Source organism: Pantherophis guttatus, chromosome 3, assembly GCF_059756535.1.
Source record: "Pantherophis guttatus breed Tessera chromosome 3, ASM5975653v1, whole genome shotgun sequence".
Lineage (NCBI taxonomy): Eukaryota > Metazoa > Chordata > Lepidosauria > Squamata > Colubridae > Pantherophis > Pantherophis guttatus.
Genome location: NC_142065.1, coordinates 214,605,432 through 214,624,308, shown reverse-complemented (window position 1 = coordinate 214,624,308; position 18,877 = coordinate 214,605,432). Strand labels below are relative to the sequence as shown.

The window sequence follows — 18,877 nt, the reverse complement described above, 5'->3', positions numbered from 1 at the left end:
GGAAAAAAAAAACCCAAGGAAGTCCAGCTGACTTTTGGAAAAGGCACCTTTGGGGGGGGGGCAACCACGGCCTGGGTGATCTCGGGGAATCTCCACAGCCGCTGCTGAAATGGCTCTGGGGCGATACTTAAGATTTGGTTTGGTTTTGGGCATCTTTTCCCCACCATTTCTGCAGAGGGTCCCCGTGGGATGTGTGGCATCATAGATCTAACGCATCATAAAAGGGCATTAACAATCTGCTCTTATCCTGTTTGCATTTTGATCAAAAAAATTTCCTTCATTTTCATTATTCGAAACAGGGAGAGGAAGTTTCAGTATGTATTATAGGTTGGGATCTGTCAGAGAAGAAATGTATCCTTGTAGGCTACGGAAGCACCCAAACTACCTGGGGACTTAAGGGCTGGGCTTTGGCCATGATTATTCCCCCAATTCTAGGTTACTGATTGGGAGTGGGCTATAATGTTTAATTTCTGGGGGTCCTGGGTGATCTCTGTGCTGGGTTGTTCTCTTGTCATTTTCTTGCAGATCAAGATGTTACCTCGTTGGGTCATAAAACATCCACAAGAAAAGAAGCTTAGAGACCACCAAAGACCCCACAGTCCTCCTCCTCCTGCTCTCCACAAACCCCACTAACACTGATGGTGTTACTTAGTTGGGTGATGAAACGTCTGCAAGAAGACAATCAAGAGAGCACCAAGAACCCCCCAGTCCTCCACTCTGTAAATCCCACACCCTTCTAGCACCGAGGATGTGACCTACGGTAGCTGGGTATGTCAAACCACATAGTCAGGCTGTATTATTATTATTATCTTTCCCATTACTTATTCCTTTAGCATCTTATCATTATCATTTTGTTGTTTGTACCTTATGATTAATACGGATTGCTTTTATTTAGTATCCTGTGACTATTACTGATTGTTGTATCTTATGATTTATGATGATGGTATCTTATGATTACAATCATGACTTGATTGTATGTACACTGTACATACCATCACTTGTTGCTTGTATGTACACCAGTGACAAATTCCCTGTGTGTCCAATCATATCTGGCCAATAAAGAATCCCTCCTTTCTTTTTCCTTCCTTCCTTCCTCCCTCTCTCTCTCCCTCCCTTCTTCCTTCCTTCCTCCCTCCCTCCCTCCCTCCCTCCCTTTTTCCTTCCTTCCTTCCTCTTCCTTCTTCCCTCCCTCCCTTTTTCCTCCCTCCCTCCCTCCCACCCTTCCTTCCTCCCTCCTTTTTCTTTCCTTCTTCCTTCCCCTTCCTTCTTTCCTTCCTCCCTTTCTTTTCCTTCTTTCCTCCCTCTTTTTCCTCCCTCCCTCCCACCCTTTTTCCTTCCTTCCTTCCTTTTCATTCTTTCCTTTCTTTTCCTTCTTTCCTTCCTCCCTCCCTCCCTTTTTCCTTCCTTCCTTCTTTCCTTCCTCCCTTTCTTTTCCTTCTTTCCTTCCTCCCTCCCTCCCTCCCTCCCTTTCTTCCTTTCTCTCTCCATATTCCATCCCATCCCATCCCATCCAACATCTGCAAGGAAGCCACCCGGCTCAGAGAGCGCCAAGGACCCCAAAGTTCAACGCTGAGCGACAAAGCTTCTCTTCCAAAGTTTCGCTTCCTTTATCAGCCAAACCCGAGACATTTACCTGGACTTATCTCGAAGGATGGTTTCCGGCAAAAAGTAGGGAGCTTCCACTGTTCTGGTTTCAATCACCTGCGGAAACAGTGGGAGCCAAAAGCCCCTTTCAGAGCCCTGTTTAACCGAGCGGGATGAAATCTCTGGCTCCCCATTTTTGCTGGCAGAGAACGTGAAGCTAAAGTGCCCGGCTGGCATATGCAGCTGGGTTGCCACCTCGAGGAGCCTGGTTTCCCACTGACTCTCCCTTGTTCCTGGAGCAGAGGGCTGGGTAAAATCCGGTGGGCCCTGAGCTCCGTGACTCCTTGATGAAGAAATTCTCACGCCCAATGTGGGTGACGACCACACAGACGCCCTCCTGGGTGAGCTCTCAGAGGAGCGGATTACAGGGAGTCCTCGGCTTACGACCCACAAGGGAGCCCAGGATTTCTGGTGTTAAGTGAGTCATTTGTTAAGTGAGTTTTGCCCCACTTTTCTTGCCACCGTTGTTAAGTGAATCACTGCCGTTGTTAAGGTGACTACCTTAACAAGGTAAGAAAGCACCTTTGGGACAACTGTGACCTGGAGGACTGAGAATCTCCATGGACCTCAAAAGGGTGACATGGTCCTTCTTTGGCGCACCCAAAATGGCTCACTACCTGCTGCGGGCCTCCCCTCCCCAAAATGTTCCAAGGAAGAAGGGCCCCAAACGGAATAAAGAGGGAAAAGGGAGAAACCACGATTTTGGCTACCCACCTTGCTGATGTGCTGGCAGAAGGCCGGGATGGCGATCATCTGGCTCAGGAAGTTGAGGTACGCAGCGACCAGCCCCATGATGCTGCACCGGTTGAACATCGAGAGGCTGTCCTCGTTAAGAATGGCGATGTCCTTCGGGAGGAGAAAAAGGAACAGAATTAAATACACCAAATATTTCCTTGGAAACCTTCCAGGCGGGCAGGTGTGAATCGTTGCCTGCATTTTGTTTTTCTTTCGCGGATGTTCCTCTACGCCCCTCATCACCCCCTAAGCAGGCTCTCCACCCCCCCCCAAGGCTGGCCTTCCTCCCCCCACCTCTGAGGTACCTGCAGGGCGATGGCCAGGCGGATGAGGTCGGTGACCACTTCTTCATTGGCCAGCTCGATGGTGATCAGGGCCAGCGACGTGTAGAGCAGCTCAAAATTCTTGTGGACATTGTCGTCTTCTTTGCAACCCAAGTAGACGTGTCGGTACAGCTGCTGGGCATGCTGCTCCAGGACAGGAGGAGGGAAGGGGGCCCAAGGCAACGGGAGGATGGGATGCGTGAATGCTAAAGAGCAGGGGATTTATGCTTCCTCCCACCTCCCCTCCTCTACTCCTTTCCTTCCTTCCTTCCCATCCTATTTCCATTCCTCCCTCCTCTTCTTCCTTCCTTCCCACTCTGCCTCCATTCTTCCCACCCTCCCTCGCTTCCCACCCTGCCCCAATTCCTCCCTCCCCTCCTTCCTTTTCTTCTTCCCTTTCCTTCCTTCCTTCACACCCTGTCTCCATTCCTCCTTTCTCATTCCCTCCCTCCCTCCCACTTCCTTCCCTCCCTCCTTTCCTTCCTTCCTTCCTCCCTTTCCTTCCTTCCTTCACTCCTTCCCATCCTATTTCCGTTCCTCCCTCCTGTTCTTCCTTCCTTCCCACTCTGCCTCCATTCTTCCTTCTCCCTCCCCTTCCCTCCCTCCCTCCCTTCCCACCCTGCCCCAATTCCTCCCTCCCCTCCTTCCTTCCCTCCCTCCTTTCCATCCTTCCTTCCTCCCTTTCCTTCCTTCCTCTCTCCTTCCCTCCTCTTCTCCCTTCTTCCTCCCTCTCTCCCTTCTTTCCTTCCTTCCTTCTCACCCTGTCTCCATTCCTCCCTTCTCATTCCCTCCCTCCCTCCCACTTCCTTCCCTCCCTTCTTCCCTTCCTTCCTCCCTTTCCTTCCTTCCTCCCTTTCCTTCCTTCCTCTCTCCTTCCCTCTTCTTCCTCCCTTTCCTTCCTTCCTCTCTCCTTCCCTCTTCTCCCTTCTTCCTCCCTCCCTCTCTCCCTTCTTTCCTTCCTTCCTTCTCACCCTGTCTCATTCCTTCCTCCCTTCTTTCCTTCCTCCCTTCTCATTCCCTCCCTCCCTTCTTTCCTTCCTTCCTTCCTCCCTTTCCTTCCTTCCTCTCTCCTTCCTTCTTCCTCCCTTTCCTTCCTTCCTCTCTCCTTCCCTCCTCTTCTCCCTTCTTCCTCCCTCTCTCCCTTCTTTCCTTCCTTCTCACCCTGTCTCCATTCCTCCCTTCTCCCTCCCTCCCTCCCTCCCTCCCTCCCTCCCTCTTCCTTCCCTCCCTTCTTTCCTTCCTCCCTTTTCTACAGTCACCCATCTCAATCAATCACTTCGGGCAGCTTACAATTCCCAAAGTATAAAAACAATTAAAGCAATAAAGATCATTTCAAAAACAATTTTAAAATATGCCAAATAAATATACACAGCAGCCAAGATAATTTGTCCAGTTAGCAGTGAAGCCAGACAACGGGGCCCTGATGCCTTCGGGGCCCCAGTCTTGGGGGTCACAGCCAGGCTTTTTAAGCCTCACAAAAGTGTCCACAGGGCAGAATATTCCACCCAGGGGAGCCACCCAGAGGAGTTTGACCTGCAAAGATCTCCACACGTGGCCACTTTAAGACTTTGTGGACTTCAACTCCCAGAATTCCCCAGCCAGCATGCACTGGCTGGGGAATTCTGGGAGTTGAAGTCCACAAAGTCTTCAAGTGGCCACATATGGAGAGCCCTGTTTTAGACTGAAATTGAATGTAAGTCTTCTTCATAAATTTACCTTCTTCATAAAGCTCACGTCTTGCCGAGAAATCTTGTCTCGCTTTATCTTCAGATCAGACACGTCCGGGATGATTCTAGAATGGGGGGAGGGGAGGGAAAGGGCTCGTCTCTTATGGGAACAAACAACAAGTGACAGCTACCACAAAACAACTTGCCATCAAGGAAACGCTGGGAGTGGAAACTCTTTGCAAACTACACGGGCTTTGCACCTTCCCGCAAAGCTTGCTTTGAATTGCCATCGGTTGTATGAAAGCCTTAGCCCAGGTTAGGCTTTGCTCGTCAGGAAGTCGCAAAAGGGGATCACGTGATCCCCGGGATACTGCGACCATCATAAATACAAGTCAGTGGCCAAGAGGCTGAAGTTTAATCACGTGACCAGGGAGAGGCTGCAATGGTCATCTAGTCCAACCCTCTACCCAAGCAGGAGGCCCTGCCTACACCATTTCTGAGAGATGACTGTCCAGTCTCTTCTTCAAAACTTCCAGTGATGAAGTACCCACAACTTCTATCTATCTATCTATCTATCTATCTATCTATCTATCTATCTATCTATCTATCTATCTATCTCTGTCTGTCTGTCTGTCTATATCTATCTATCTATCTATCTATCTATCTGTCTGTCTGTCTGTCTATCTATCTATCTATCTGTCTGTCTGTCTGTCTGTCTGTCTATCTATCTATCTATCTATCTATCTATCTATCTATCTATCTATCTATCTATCTCTGTCTGTCTATATCTATCTATCTATCTATCTATCTATCTATCTATCTATCTATCTATCTATCTATCTTCCATCATTCATCTATTTATCCATCCATCCATCCATCTCTAACAGATTAATGGAAGGGAGCTTGTAGGTCATCTAGTCCAACCCCCCACTCAAGCAGGAGACCCTACACCATTTCTGACAGAGGGCAGTCCAATCTCTACTTGGAAGCCTCCAGTGATGAAGCTCCCACAACTTCCGAAGGCAACTTCTGTTCCATGGGTTGATTGTTCTCACTGTCAGAAAGTTTCTCCTTATTTCCAGGTTGAATCTCTCCTTGATCAGGTTCCATCCATTATTCCTTGTCTGGCCTTCGGCTGCTTTGGAGAATAGCTTGACCCCCTTCCTCCTCTCTGTGGCAGCCCCTCAAATATAGTTCATTTCCCCGTTTCAGCTACCCAGAGGCCAGGACCATCCTTACCGTATCCCTCGAAGCTTTGCTCTGTTGTCGTGCCGGTCAATCAGGTTGTGTAGGATTTCCAAGACCAGCTGCCGCAGCTCGGAGTCCTCCATGAGGGAGGTGGACAGCAGAGGGTCCAGGAAAGGCGCTGAGAGGACCGAGGCGATACTCTTCGCATTGTAGCCGGAGGTCACCTGCCAAGGAGTCCGACAAAAAACAAGGGGTCCCCAATTGCTCTTGAATAGGGACAGCGGGCAGCTGCTCAAACAGGCCAAAGGGCTACTCAAGGCATACTCCCAGGATTCAAAGATACAGGGAGTCCTTGTCTTACGACCACAATTGAGCCCAAGATTTCATCACTAAGCCAGACAGTTGTTAAGTGAGTTTGGCCCCATTTTGCGACCTTTCTCGCCACAGTCGTTAAGCAAATCTGCCTTTCCCTATTGACTTTGCCTGGCCTAATTTTCGATATCTTTATTGATGGATTAGCCCTTGGGCCGTATCAAAGTGCAGAGTTCCAGAAATGAATTATTACTAAAATTTGAAAAAAAAAAAAAGCAATTTAAAATGAAGTTGGAATAAAATGCGATTTAAAATGAAGTTGGAATAAAACACAATCTAAAATGAAATTGGAATAAAAAATACAATAATTTGAGATATAGGTAAAATATGATAAAATTATATTTCGGTGCCACCCCTGCAATCTACCCCAATAAGCCCCACGTATGCCCTTTGCCTGGTCAGATCGTCGCCAAAGGAGGATCATGTGCCCCCTGGGTGCATTGCAACCGTCATGAGTCCATGCCAGTTGCCAAGCATCTCAATTTTGATCATATGACCATCGGGATGCTGCAACGATCGTGTGAAAAACGGACAAAAAGTCCATTTTTTCAGTGCCGTCGTAACTTCACTAAATGAATGGTTATAAGTTAAGGACTACCTGTACAACAACAGGAATCCTGACTGGCAGGGTTTTATTCACAGTACAGGGCTTTTCCCACCCATGCCTTCCAAAGGTTACCCTAGGAATCATCAGTTGCAGCCTGCAAGGTCAGGGGATGCTGGGAGCTGTAGTCCGTTAACAGGAAATTAACTTGATTGCGATCTGCTTTGATCCTCTAAACAGGCTCTCCAAACCTGGTAACTTTAAGACTTGTGGACTTCAACTCCCAGAATTCTTGTGGACTTCAACTTGTGGACTTCAACTCCCAGAATTCCCCAGCCAGCACATGCTGGCTGGGGAATTCTGGGAGTTGAAGTCCACAAGTTGAAGTCCACAAGAATTCTGGGAGTTGAAGTCCACAAGTCTTAAAGTGGCCAAGGTTGGAGATCCCTGCTCTTAACAGGATGGAATCCTTGCTATTAGGGATTATGGGAGAAGCCACCCCTGAAATCCGGCATCTCATCCCAGGCCCCCCAGGCCCAGAATCCCTTCTTACCATCAGCAACGACCGCAGCAGCATGATTTGAATCCTCCTGGTTCCCAAATCCCTGCGAGAGCAGAAAGAGCAAAGAAAATATGATATCTGGGAAGAAACAGGGGGGACAGTCCAGGGCTGCAGCTTGTCAATCAAGGCTGGGGCAGCCCGCAAAGGAAGCAGCATTCCTGGCTGGAAAACCATCCAGTGGGACAAGACGCCATTGATCTCGGGGCTCTTGACCTCACCGGCCCCTGCCTCTCTCTCTCTCTCTCCCCCCCACTCTGGAAAGTCTTTTTTAAAAAGTTATCCAAGACAGAATTTGCAGAAGCAAAATACGCCCAGAAGGGACCTGGTTTCAAAAGCCATCTGTTAATATTTCAGAGCGGGGAGGGGAGGGGGTTGCAGAGAGGAGGAGGACTGTGGTGTGGCCCTTGGTGGTCTCTGAGCTTGGTTGTTTTACCGATCTCAGAAGGATGGAAGGCTGAGTCAACCCTGAGCCGGTCAGGATCAAACTCCTGGCAGTGGACAGAGTCAGCCTGCAATACTGCACTCTAACCACTATGCTACCACGGCCCTTCCTTCCTTCCTTCCTTCCTTCCTTCCTTCCTTCCTTCCTTCCTTCCTTCCTTCCTGTTTCTTCCTTCCTTCCTTCCTTCCTTCCTTCTTTCCTTCCTTCCTTCCTGTTTCTTCCTTCCTTCCTTCTTTCTTTCCTTCTTTCCTTCCTTCCTTCCTTCTTTCCTTCCTTCCTTCCTTCCTTCTTTCTTTCCTGTTCCTTCCTTCCTTCCTTCCTTCCTTCCTTCCTTCCTTCCTTCCTTCTTCTTTCTCTCTTCCTTCCTTCCTGTTTCTTCCTTCCTTCCTTCCTTCCTTCCTTCCTTTGTTTCTTCCTTCCTGTTCCTTCCTCTATTCCCTTCCTCCTTCCCTCCCTCCTTTAGCACTTAGCAATAGCACTTATGTACTGCTCAAAAAAATAAAGGGAAGACAAGCAGAAGACATCCGAGATCAGAATGAATGAAATAGCCTTATTAAATACTTTGTTCTTTACATACAGTAGTTTATACACTGCTCAAACAACTAAAGGGAACACAAAACTACTGTATGTAACGAACAAAGTATTTAATAAGGCTATTTCATTCATTCTGATCTCGGATGTCTTCTGCTTGTCTTCCCTTTATTTTTTTGAGCGGTGTACTTATATACCACTTCACAGTGCTTCACAGCCCTCTCCAAGCAATTTACAGACTCAGCTTATTGCCCCAACAATCTGGCTCCTCATTTTACCCACCTTGGAAGGCTGAGTCAACCTTGAGCCGGTCAAGATCAAACTCCTGGCAGTGGGCAGAGTTAGCCTGCAATACTGCATTCTAACCACTGGGCCACCAGGCCTCCTCCTATTATTAATACCAGATTGCAGAAAGACAAACAGAACAGAATGAGGAGACGAACCCAAGCTCGCTGGTGTCCATGGTGTGGGAGGTCACCCCAAAGACGGGGACTTTCCCCATGACGAACATCATGATCTCTGACCGCTGGTAGTCGGGCAAGTTGCTTCCGAAGAAACCTACGAGCAGAATGAAAAGCAAAGGGAGGATGAGACTCTTCCAGCTACTCCTAAGACAGAGAATAGCCCTTAGACTTATATGCCACTTCACAGGGCCTTTACAGCCCTCTCCAAGCAGTTTACAGAGTCAGCCTCTTGCCTCCCCAACAATTTAGGTCCTCATTTTACTCACTTCGGAAGGACAGAAGGCTGAGTCAATCTTGAGCCAGTCAGGATCGAACTCCTGGCAGTGGGCAGAGCTAGCCTGCAATGCTGCATTCTAACTACTGCACCACCACCTATCTATCTTCCTTCCTTCCTTCTTGAGGGGGGGAGCTATTTCCCAAGGGGTGGGAAACTAATATTCTTGTAACATATAATGTAATGTACTGTTCAAGATCTTTTTGTTTTTTACCTATTCTTTTTTTAAGTTTTGTGTTTATATTTTAAATTTTTTTAATAAAATGAAAATTAGAAGGATGTGGGGGAAAAAAACCCCCCATGTTCCTCAACCTTGGCTGGGGAATTCTGGGAGTTGAAGTCCACCCATCGTAAAGCACGCATGGTTGAGAAACACTCCTTACAAAGCAGGAAACAAATGCAAGGCCAACCCAGGACCCTTCCTAGCTCCCCCTAAGTTGGAGTTACCCGCAAGAGCTACATTGCCTTAGAAACAGTTTTTTAAAATCCAAATAAGAAACTAGAACCTGACTTTCAATTATAACATGTATGCTTGATTTGCAAATAAATTGGAGACGCGAGTGATTCACTCTGTCAATCAATATTTTTGTCAATCAGAACAAAGAGCGGCCTGATTTTATGTTAGGAGAGGTGTATTCATAGTGGGGGTGCAGAAGGAATTGGGGGTGAGCTTTAAGGGGAAGGGGGAAGTGCTTGTGATGACCCAGGCCACGGCACTGTGATAACACAGGCAGTTCAAACCGCCCCTTTATTGCTCCAAATTTCCCCAAACACTCCCCACGTTTCTGGCAAGTCCCAGAGCAAAGTGATCACACACACACCTCAAGCAGCCTCCAGCTGCAAACAGTCCAGCCCAATGCTGTGAGCACCATGGCTGCAAAGCAAGAAATCCAGAAAGAATGCAAGGAATCCAAGAACGTTCAAAGGTCAGCACTCAACACTCCAAGAATTCAGCATTTGTTCCTGACGTCTCCTTAAGTTTGAATCCCCAGGTGTGCCTTGTGAAGATTGGGTGGGGTGCTCCCCTCCCGAGTAGTTGGGTCAGCCTGAGCTGTTCTCGCCTTCTCTCCACTCTCCGTGCTCGAGGATCAGGAGGGGGCGGTCCTTGCTCATCACCTGAGCTCTGTCTCTCATGTTCACTGCTTAGCCTGTCTTGGGTCATCCTGCCCCACTTCCTCCCTGCCTTCAAGCAGTCCCAATCCTGAAAGGCCCTGGTCTGACTCGACCTGCTCCTCCCCACATTACTCTGAAGCCAACAAAGCTGCCACCTCCATCTCCCGTATGCTCCAATTCCTGCTCGCCTGCCTCTGCAGATTCAGGCTCCGACGGGGGCCTGACAGTGCTGGACCCTGCACTGATCCCCTTCTTCGTAGACCAGAAACATTTTAAGGTTTGGACACCATTTGCAGAATCCTTGTGTCAGCCGTCACATTCGTCGGTTTGACTGAGTTATACAGCGGTCATAGAGAGGAAATACTAGAGGGGGTGGGGGTGGGGAATTCTTATTTTGCACCAAGGGGATGAAAAGGTACAAAAAGAAAAGAGGTCGCCAGGTGAGAGTCCACCCCGGACACTGACCGATGGTCTGAATGATGGCGTTCTGGACTATGCGCTCGTCGTTGTCCTTAGAGGGGGCCGTGAGGGCAGCGTGGCCGTGATTGCCCCTCGTGTTGCCCAGTTCAAAATCCACACTCAGGCTCAGGTGCTTCAGCAGGGTGTTGAAAACCTCCAGGACGGTGGGTCCTGCCCAACGGAAGCGTGGTAAAAAATATATATATTTATTATTTATTTATTTATTTATATCCTGCCTTTATTGCTTTTACAAGCAACTCAAAGTGACAAATCATATCCAACACCTTTTCTTCTTTCCTATTTTCCCCACAACAACAACCTCCCTGTGAGGCGGGTTGGGCTGGGAGAGGGTGACTGGCCCGGAATCCCCCAGCTGTCTTTCATGCCTAAGGCAGGACTAGAACTCACCATCTCCTGGTCATTGGCCCAAAGTTACCCAGCTGGCTTCCATGCCTAAGGTGGAACTAGAATTTACCGTCTCCTGGCGATTGGCCCAAAGTCTAGTGGTTAAGGCACCAGGCAAGAAAGCAGGAGGCTGTGAGTTCAAATCCAGCCTTAGGCCTGATAGCCAACTGGGTGACTTTGGGCCCATCACCAGGAGACGGTGAGTTCTAGTCTCACCTTAGGCGTGAAAGCCACCTGGGTGACTCTGGGCCAGTCCCCCACCCCCTCTCTCTCTCTCAGCCCAACCCACCTCACTTCTTCGTAGCCAGCTTCCATGGCAAAGGAGGCACTAGAACTCACGGTCTCCCACTTTTTAGCCTTGCAGTTTTAACTCAAACCAAACAGAGGTCAGAGCCCCAAACCCCACTCCCTTCTAGCACTGATAATGTTCCCTACTTGGGTCATGAATAAGGTGACCAGATTTTAACATTGGTAAAGAGGGACATTGTGGGCGTGGCTTATTTTGTGGGCGTGGCTAGCTGGTCATGTGACTGGGTGGCCATGGCTAGCTGGTCATGTGACCGGGTGGCCATGGCTATGTCTATAGGGTAAGGTGAACAGATTTTAACATTGGTAAGAAGGACACCATTGTGGGCGTGGCTTATTGTGTGGGCGTGGCTTGGAGGCCATGTGACCGGGTGGGCGTGGCTAGCTGGTCATGTGACCGGGTGGCCATGGCTATGTGTATAGGGACTACTCAGAGGGCTGAAAAGTCATTTCTGACAGGTCCTCACACTTTTGACTGGTCCTCACACTTATGACCATCCTCACATTTATGCCCGTGCAGCATTCTTAACAACCATGTCACTCATTTCACAACTGCTTCTCTTCACCATGATGACAAGATAGGGCAAAAATGTAAAATGTGAGGACAGTCATAAGTTCGAGGACTGGTCAAAAGTGTGAGGACCAGTCAAAAATAACTTTTTCAGCCCTCTGAGTAGTCCATATGCACAAAAGGACTAACCAGAGAGCTGAAAAAAGTCATTTCTGACAGATCCTCGCACTTTTGACTGGTCCTCACACTTATGACCATCCTCACATTTATGCCCGTGCAGCATTCTTAACAACCATGTCACTCATTTCACAACTGCTTCTCTTCACCATGATGACAAGATAGGGCAAAAATGTAAAATGTGAGGACAGTCATAAGTTCGAGGACTGGTCAAAAGTGTGAGGACCAGTCAAAAATAACTTTTTCAGCCCTCTGAGTAGTCCATATGCACAAAAGGACTAACCAGAGGGCTGAAAAAAGTCATTTCTGACAGGTCCTCGCACTTTTGACTGGTCCTCACACTTATGACCATCCTCACATTTATGCCCATGCAGCATTCTTAACAACCATGTCACTCATTTCACAACTGCTTCTCTTCACCATGATGACAAGATAGGGCAAAAATGTAAAATGTGAGGACAGTCGTAAGTTCGAGGACTGGTCAAAAGTGTGAGGACCAGTCAAAAATAACTTTTTCAGCCCTCTGAGTAGTCCATATGCACAAAAGGACTAACCAGAGGGCTGAAAAAAGTCATTTCTGACAGGTCCTCGCACTTTTGACTGGTCCTCACACTTATGACCATCCTCACATTTATGCCCGTGCAGCATTCTTAACAACCATGTCACTCATTTCACAACTGCTTCTCTTCAACATGGTGACAAGATAGGGCAAAAATGTAAAATGTGAGGACAGTCGTAAGTTCGAGGACTGGTCAAAAGTGTGAGGACCAGTCAAAAATAACTTTTTCAGCCCTCTGAGTAGTCCATATGCACAAAAGGACTAACCAGAGAGCTGAAAAAAGTCATTTCTGACAGGTCCTCGCACTTTTGACTGGTCCTCACACTTATGACCATCCTCACATTTATGCCCATGCAGCATTCTTAACAACCATGTCACTCATTTCACAACTGCTTCTCTTCACCATGATGACAAGATAGGGCAAAAATGTAAAATGTGAGGACAGTCATAAGTTCGAGGACTGGTCAAAAGTGTGAGGACCAGTCAAAAATAACTTTTTCAGCCCTCTGAGTAGTCCATATGCATTAAAGGATACAGCAATAGAGAGGGATGAAGGAATGGAAATTAGAGTAGGAGTGAGGGTAAGAGAGGGAGGAAGAGAGGAGGAGAAGGAGAAAGAAAGAGGAAGTAGGGAGGAGAAGAAGAGGGGGGAAGAGAAAGTAAGAAGGAAAGAAAAGAGAGAGGTGGTAGGTTTGAGGAGAAAGATTGCTGTACAATAAAAAAGATGAAAGGGAAGAAAGCCAACCCCAAGCAAATATAAAGATATTAAGATAAAGAATGAATTGTTAAACTTTAAAGAATAAAAGAGAACAAATATGAATAAATAGCAATAATTAGAAACACACATACAAACATACAATGTATTTTCTTTGAACAGAATATTTGGCTGGTTCACAAATTTAAACAGCGTTTAGTCATTTCAATTAAATTTACAATTTCTATATTTCCTTTTTGCCATATTTATTCCTTATCTATTTTTTAAAAAAACCAATATTACCCTTCATCCTCATCTCTAATCTTAATCAAATTCAATTTTTCCCTTCTATTCTATATTATACCCCTTCCCATTGTCATCTATTTTTATATCCATCCTCACAGTGTTTAATTATGTAATTATGTAATACAGTTGTTTAATACAAATTCAACATTTTAATATAAATCAATTAGTTATAAAACTATCTTTTTTGTATATTAATCAATATGAACATGAATATTCCAATTATTTCCATGCAATCCAATTTCTTACAAATCAATTAATTATATTTACCAATAATAATAAACCAAATAATTTCTCCCATATATTCCTCCGAACCACAACCTAACCATTTCTGCTTTCAACACAATATACAATTAATAGTATCTCAATTATTACAATTCCCTAGTTAAATACAGCTTTTTTTCCTTTGTGTTTTAAAATCTTGAACTCTCCTCCTAAATTTCCCATTGTTTGCAGTTTTTCACCTACCTTTTTTGGGGAGGAAAAATAAAAATAAAAATAAATCTCTCTCTGCCTCTCGACTCTGGTTTCGGTTTCGTTTCTGAAGCTTAGCTAGGGGGAAAAAAAACTGCTTTACACTGATTGCCTGTAGGGCGGCCCTTTGAAGCCCCGGGCAAGAGTTTAAACAGTTTTTTTTTCTTCTAGCCATCAGCTGGGGCTCAAGAAAAATCGGGACTTTTTTGAAACGCCGCGGGACGCGGGACAAATTGCTCAAAAGCGGGACTGTCCCGCCAAAAGCGGGATGTCTGGTCACCTTAGTCATGAAACATCACCCCCCCCCCCCAAAAAAAACCCCACACCAAACACAGAGAGCATCAAGGAAGCCACATGTCTATGGAGATTCTCATTCATCCAGGTCACAGTTGTCCCAAAGGGGCTTTTTCAAGAGGCAACTGGACTTTCTGGTTTTTTTTTTCTTTGAAGACGTTTCACTTCTTATCCAAGAAGCTTCTTCAGTTCTGATGAGAAGGAAAATGTCTTCAAAGAAAAACCAGAAAGTCCAGTTGCCAATTGAAAAAAAGCACCTTTGGGAGAAAGAAGCCACAGTTCAACCCTCAACCACAAATATTCTCTTGGTGCCCGTCAGTTTTCCTGGGAATGTCTTCTGACATTTTCCCAAGGCTAAGAGAGGAGGACCGGCCCAAGGTCACCCAGTGAATTTTGTGGAGGGGATTTCATCATTTCCCAAGCTTCTAATCTGGACAAGCCCAGGCAGTTCTCCATTTCCAGAGGTGCATCGGCCGTCCACCCTGAAGCTGGCCTGAATGAGGCCATTTTCTGAGCTTCAGTGTTGCCACCCTGGAGCTGAGGGCCAGGGAGGGCAGAATAGAGATAGTTGGGGTTTGTAGCCAAAACAAAGTACTTTCTCTTGGGAACCAAGGTCATTCCCACAGGTGGTCGGAGAGAGGAGGAGCAAAGTTACCAGGCAACTGGCACAATGATTGGACCACATGACTGATTGTTTGGGGAAGTGGGAAAAACTTTTACTTTTAATTAGGTGAAAACCGCGGGAATATTCAGAGTCGGTTTTCACCAGGACTGTGCCAATATGATATATCCAATCAACCAGTTCTTTGAGGAATCTACCTGCCTCGGAGTTCTATTTATTATGGGTGCGTTACTTGGAACCCTGACATTGGCTTCTCGCTACAACTGAAAGAAAGCTGACTCACCCAAATGGCCTTTTTGCCTACGGCAGAACTCGCACTCGAGTCTTCCCATCCCAAGTTTGGCACTTTACTCACTAGACAAACCGGCTCTGTTAGCCACGAGCACCAAATCAAACATCTCTTTTTACGTCACGACGTGTTCACCTGACTCAATCCATCACTGCCCAAATTCCTTATTATCAAACTTCTTAGTCTCCGCCTGGGAGAAAGTTTACTTGCTAGACTTGTTATGAATCCAAGACGGTTTTTATAACTTTAGTAAGAAAAAGACGCTAGCAGTACCGAGGTAGAAAATACACGTGGTCCTCGATTTATATCTTTTAGTGCCCGTTCGAAGTTACAATGGCACTGGAAAAAAAAAACTTATGATGGTTTTTCACACTTATGACTGTTGCACCATCCCTGTGGTTACGTGATCAAAATTCAGAGGCTTGGTGACTGACTCATATTTATGACGGTTGTGGTGTCCCGGGGTCAGGTGATTATGTGACTCCCTTTTCATAAGCGGTCAAGGGGGAAACTGTCAGTGTTTGCAGCGATCCAATCAGCACCCAAGTAAATAATTCAGCAGGATTCATTTATAGAAGAAACTTGTTTATATACAATAATATAAAGCATGATGCATGTATACAATACTCATGCAGCTCTTGCAACATGGAAGCAAGGACAAGGACAACCAGAACTCAGAATCCAGAAGCACAGAAGCAATAGAATCTACAGTTCAAGGATAAACTAACTCTTATATACAGACCAGTTAAAATAAGCCATGGTCAGGCTCCCAAGCCATCTTCCCTGGCTCACAACAGATCCTGTTTCTTAGTCACCAAGCAGTTCCCATTGTTGGAATGGCAATCCCAGCTCATAATTACACTGACAGAAACCAGATTCAGTTAATAACCACGTTGCCAGTCTAACAACAGCAGTGATTCACTTAACAACAACTTATTTAGCAATAAAATAAGCTCATCAAAGCTCAACCAACGTCTTGCTCAGCAACCTAAATTTTCAGCGCTATTTTGGTCATAAGTCTAGGACAAACTTGTACAAACGGACACAGAATTTGTGATGGTATTTGAAAGAGACAGGGCAAGGAAGTGGTCAGATAAAAAGAGGATTTAGCTGCATAATGGATGGAGAAAGAGAAGCTTCTCAGACTGTAAAACAGACGGCGGGAGATTTGCACTCTCAAACCTGAAAGATTATGTTAACGTAGCCTTACAATAAAGTAGAGTTAGTTCATTTGGTCGTGTTTCCTGCCTGGTTTAAAAAAGCTCTAGGCCTTTTTAAAAGAAAAAAAGATAAAAGAAAATTAGGGCCACGAAAGAGCAACTTCACAAGTGAGAATCCTTTTGCCAGCTCACTTTCCGTAGGCCAGTGTTTCTCCACCTTGGAAGCTTGAAGATGGGTGGACTTCAACTCCCAGAATCCCCCAGCCAGCAGCGCTGGCTGGGGGATTCTGGGAGTTGAAGTCCACCCATCTTCAAGCTTCCAAGGTGGAGAAACACTGCCATAGGTGATTTCTTGCAACAAGATAAATCCCAATTTAAAATGTCAACGGAGAATCTCGGTCAACCAGGTCCCAGTTGTCCCAAAGGTGTTTTTTTCAAGAGGCAACTGGACTTTCTGGTTTTTCTTCTGAAGGCGTTTCGCTCCTCATCCAAGAAGCTTCTTCAGCTCTGGCTGGCTGGTGGATGACAGTCATCGACCAGCTGTCTGCAAGGAGTATCAATCCTTCCATCCTTCCCCACCATCCAGTCAGAGCTGAAGAAGCTTCTTGGATGAGAAGCGAAACATCTTCAAAAGGAAAAAACCAGAAAGTCTTGAAAAAAAAAGCCCCTTTGGGACCCAATTAAAAATGTTCCATGGAATAGTTAAGAGGAGAAGAATGTGAAATAATTCATGCTTTAGAACCAGTTCTAATTTTTAAATAAAAGAAAGAACAAGGGAGGAAAACAACAACAACAACTGGGATTAGCAAGTACATTTTCTGCCTTATCTAAGCAGGATAAAATAACCTTTTCCTCCGGGGCAAATCCTCACCATCTGGATCTTCCCTCTTGGCTTCCTGGCACCGTCTGCCATCCTGGGGTGCCATTTATGGCCCAATTCTGTTTTCTATCGACACCCACGCTTCTTCCTTTGCTCCCAATGGCTGTCCTTCTCAATTCGGGTTCCTGCCGCCTCTCGACTGCCAGAAGTCAGCTAAGGCAAGCCAGAAGATCCCGGATCTCATCCCCAGCTCAATTATCCCTAATTAGCCTTTAATAATATGGTCCACATTCTTGCTTACTCAAGTGGTTCCTGTCTCAATCCCACGACAGAGTAATTTTAGCACCCAAACCCCGTGGGGAGGATCATTTTATACTGGGAGGAACAGCAGAGTCCTCGGCTTACAGCCACCATTAAGCCTAACCGTCAGTGGTGGGTTCCTCCCGGTTCGGTCCGATTCGGCCGAGCCGGTAGCGGTGACGATATGACGTCACCGAACCGGTTCTCCCCCCCCGCCCACCCACATTATTCTTACCTTTTATTTGGTCCCACCCCCAATCTATTGCTGCCTCCTGAGTCCCAGCTGATGACTAGAGGGAAAAAAACTGTTTAAACTCTCGCCGCGGGGCTTCAAAGGGCCGCCCTACAGCTGATCTGTGTTAAAAGAAAACAAATGAGTTGGGTCGTAAGTGCGAGGACTGGTCGTAAGTGTGAGGACCTTCCAGAAATGATTCTGACCAGCTAGCCACGCCCACCTAGTCACATGACTCCAAGCCACACCCACAGAACCGGTAGTAAAAAAAATTAGAACCCACCCCTGCTAACAGTTCTGTTGCTAAGTGAGAATTTTAACCCATTTTACGATCTTTCTTGCCACCGTTGTTAAGCGAAATCACTGCAGTTTTCAATTTGGTGTGAAGTCCATCTGGCTTGCCCATTTGTCAGGAGGTCACAAAAGGGGATCCCTTGACCCCAGGACCGTCATAAATGTGAGACAGATGTAAAGCATCTGTATCTAAATCACTTGACCACAGGGATGCTGCGACTGACATCAATGTGAGTCAGTTGTCCAGCGTCTGAATTTTGATCCCATGGCTGTGGGGGAACGCTGCAACGGTCGTAAGTGTGAAAAATGGTCATAAGTCTCTTTTTTTCAGTGCCGTTGTAACTTTGGTCGCTAAATGAACTGTTGTAAGTTGAGGACTACCTGTAGATAGTCTTCAACTTGCGACCATAAGTGAGCCCAACTTTTCCACTGTTAAGCAAGACAGTTGTTAAATGAATCATGCGGTCATTAAGTGAATCCGGCTTCCCCTGTTCACTTTGCTAGTGAGAAGCCACCTGGGAAGGTCACACAAGTGGTGAGCCCAGGACAGTGCAACCATCGTACAGGTAGTCCTCACCTTATGACCTTATGAACATGAAATTTCTGTTGCTAAGCAAGACAGTTAAGTGAGTTTGGCCCCATTTTACGACTTTTCCTGCCACAAGGAATTTTTCACATACGATCACAAGTTGGTAGTTTATACAGGTAGTCCTTGACCACAACTGAGCCCAAAATTTAGGTTTCTAAGCAAGACATTTGTTGATCTCCAAGGTCCCTTCCTACTCTACTCTACTCTACTCTACTCTACTCTACTCTACTCTAGTCTACTCTACTCTACTCTACTCTACTCCATTCTTGCCACAGTTGTGATTTAACCTGGTTAGGTGAATCCGGCTTCCCCCGTTGACTTTGCTTGTCAGAAGGTGATCACATGACCCCAGGACAATGCAACCGTCATAAATATGAGTCCCTTGCCAATTTTGATCATGGGACCCTGGGGATGCTACAACAGTCGTAAATGTAAAAAACGGTCATAAGTCACTTTTTTCCAGTACCGTTCTAACTGAAAAGTCAAACCGTCACTAAACGAATGTTTGTAAGTCAAGGACTACCTATCCA

General features: G+C 46.3%; 1 protein-coding gene across 1 annotated transcript in view; it reads right to left on the bottom strand.

The window, feature by feature from the left end:
• The window catches only part of EFR3A (EFR3 homolog A), a 53,800-nt gene that overhangs the window by 9,068 nt on the left and 25,855 nt on the right, over window positions 1–18,877 (bottom strand). Inside the window, exons 11-18 of the mRNA XM_087891437.1 lie at window positions 10,325–10,489; window positions 8,452–8,566; window positions 7,027–7,078; window positions 5,609–5,781; window positions 4,419–4,494; window positions 2,685–2,846; window positions 2,359–2,490; window positions 1,634–1,701 (exon numbers count right to left, since the gene is read on the bottom strand). Of these exons, the coding sequence (XP_087747563.1) occupies window positions 1,634–1,701; window positions 2,359–2,490; window positions 2,685–2,846; window positions 4,419–4,494; window positions 5,609–5,781; window positions 7,027–7,078; window positions 8,452–8,566; window positions 10,325–10,489 (943 nt within the window). The remainder of the gene's footprint in view (window positions 1–1,633; window positions 1,702–2,358; window positions 2,491–2,684; window positions 2,847–4,418; window positions 4,495–5,608; window positions 5,782–7,026; window positions 7,079–8,451; window positions 8,567–10,324; window positions 10,490–18,877) is intronic.